The 1,739-nt window shown below is 49.4% G+C and overlaps 1 protein-coding gene across 1 annotated transcript; it reads left to right on the plus strand.

Moving 5' to 3' along the window:
- The first annotated feature begins 212 nt into the window (after window positions 1-212).
- Window positions 213-985, plus strand: LOC120711753 (cysteine-rich and transmembrane domain-containing protein B-like). The gene is made up of 2 exons (XM_039997380.1): window positions 213-602; window positions 712-985. The coding sequence occupies exons 1-2, from the start codon at window positions 400-402 to the stop codon at window positions 755-757; spliced, it is 249 nt and encodes an 82-aa protein (XP_039853314.1). The 5' UTR covers window positions 213-399; the 3' UTR covers window positions 758-985.
- Window positions 986-1,739: the final 754 nt, after the last annotated feature.

Raw genomic sequence — 1,739 nt, forward strand, 5'->3', positions numbered from 1 at the left:
TAGTGCGGGGCGTGCCGGCGTGGCAGCATCCTCCGCTCTCCACGTGGCTTCAAGGGATGATCCATCGTGAAAACTTACTCTTTTTTCCCTAATCTTTTTAGTTAGTAAACAAAACAAAAGCGCGTCCAATCGCGAGGCGGCGTTTCTGCGAACGACCCCTTGCAGCTCTTTGGTCAGCAGCAGCAAGCAGCAGGAAGAAGACGACGACTAACGCCGACGCCGACGCCGACGCGTCTAAGCAAAGCCATGGTGGAGGTGGATCCATGCGCGTCTCGCCTGCTCTATATAACACAGGAACACCGCGCGATCATACATCCATTCATCCAAACACCTCCCACCTCGCCTCTGCCGTCCGACTGCCCTTTCTTGCGTGCTTGATACTCGCATCAGTCAATCATCATGAGCTACCAAGCAGGCAACCCGCCGCCGGGCACAGCCGCGTACCCTCCGCCGGGGCAGCAGGCCTACTACGGTGCGCCCCCGCCGCAGGCCTACGTCGCGCCGCCGCCGGCGTACCCGCCGTCCCAGCAGGACGCCGGTGCGTACGGCCAGCAGCAGCCGGAGACCACCAGCCGCGGCGGCGACGGCTTCTGGAAAGGATGGTGAGCTGAATTTCTTGCTGATCCTCTTCAGCTTATTCCTGACATGCATGTGGCCTCTCTTTCGATCTGTTTGCTAACTGATCTGCTGCTGTCCCCGGTGATGTCTCAGCTGCGCCGCCATCTGCTGCTGCTGCGTCCTCGACATGTGCTTCTGAGGACGACGACCGGCGACGGGGAAGAGATCCAACGCCGCCATGGTCGACCAGGCCTCGCTGATCGATCGAGCTGCTCTGCTATCTAGCTAGCTGTGTTGTTAATTACATTTACATATATACATCTTGATAGAGTCATTAGTCTTCGTTAAGCTGTTGTGGCTTGTAATTCTTCTATTTTTATGATGGAAAATATATTATAAATAAATGATCCCATGTTATTCCATGATATTCGACATGGCATTACTTGTTCTCCAACGGCGATGAATTCGTTCCATGAAAATGGGTTGTGCTAACCTGTAATTTTAGCGAACTTTCAGCATATTTTTTTCTTCTTTTTGAGAGGAAAATTCCAACATAATTTCGGAAAGGCAACAAATTAATAACTTTGCGTGAGGGAAATATTATTTATTTATTTATTTATTTATTTATTTATTTGCTTGCGAAAGAGAGGGAATGACGACAGATTTGACCACACAGTTCGTCTCGCACGTCGTGGTCGATTCAGCGCCCACATGCTCTACAGTCTGGAAGCACAAATATCTGCAGCCTATATGGACCGATTCAGCTTTGAACTGAATTTCAACGGGAGCAAGCCACCAAACCCACCAAAGCTCCAAACCAAACCCATTAACAGAAAATGAGACAAACGCTACTGGCTTCATCGCCTCGCCGCAAGAACTTGCTGCTTCTCTGTCATCAGGAGTGCCATGTAACCTGTAGCAGATGGTATTCAGCAGCTTCAAATGAAAGATGATAGGCTTACCAATTGCTTTGCATATCTACTCCAAACCACCAACATGGCACAAGTGTGCAGTCAGTTCGCTTTTTTTTTTTTTGGCAGTCACTATCAGAGAACTGGCGCATAGTTTGGCAAACATACGAGACTTTCATTTGTTGCCTCTGTTCATTTGGATAGTTTGGCTGGACCGAGGCAGAGTCGTTTTCGTTAAAATTAAACTCAAGCACGAGATTAGACAATGCA

Source organism: Panicum virgatum, chromosome 6K (genome assembly GCF_016808335.1).
Source record: "Panicum virgatum strain AP13 chromosome 6K, P.virgatum_v5, whole genome shotgun sequence".
In the NCBI taxonomy this organism is placed as follows: domain Eukaryota; kingdom Viridiplantae; phylum Streptophyta; class Magnoliopsida; order Poales; family Poaceae; genus Panicum; species Panicum virgatum.

Coding starts and splice junctions, on each gene's coding strand:
- LOC120711753 (XM_039997380.1), top strand. CDS start 400: ATGAGCTACCAAGCAGGCAACCCGCCGCCGGGCACAGCCGCGTACCCT. Junction 603..711: donor GACGGCTTCTGGAAAGGATG/GTGAGCTGAATT, acceptor GTGATGTCTCAG/CTGCGCCGCCATCTGCTGCT.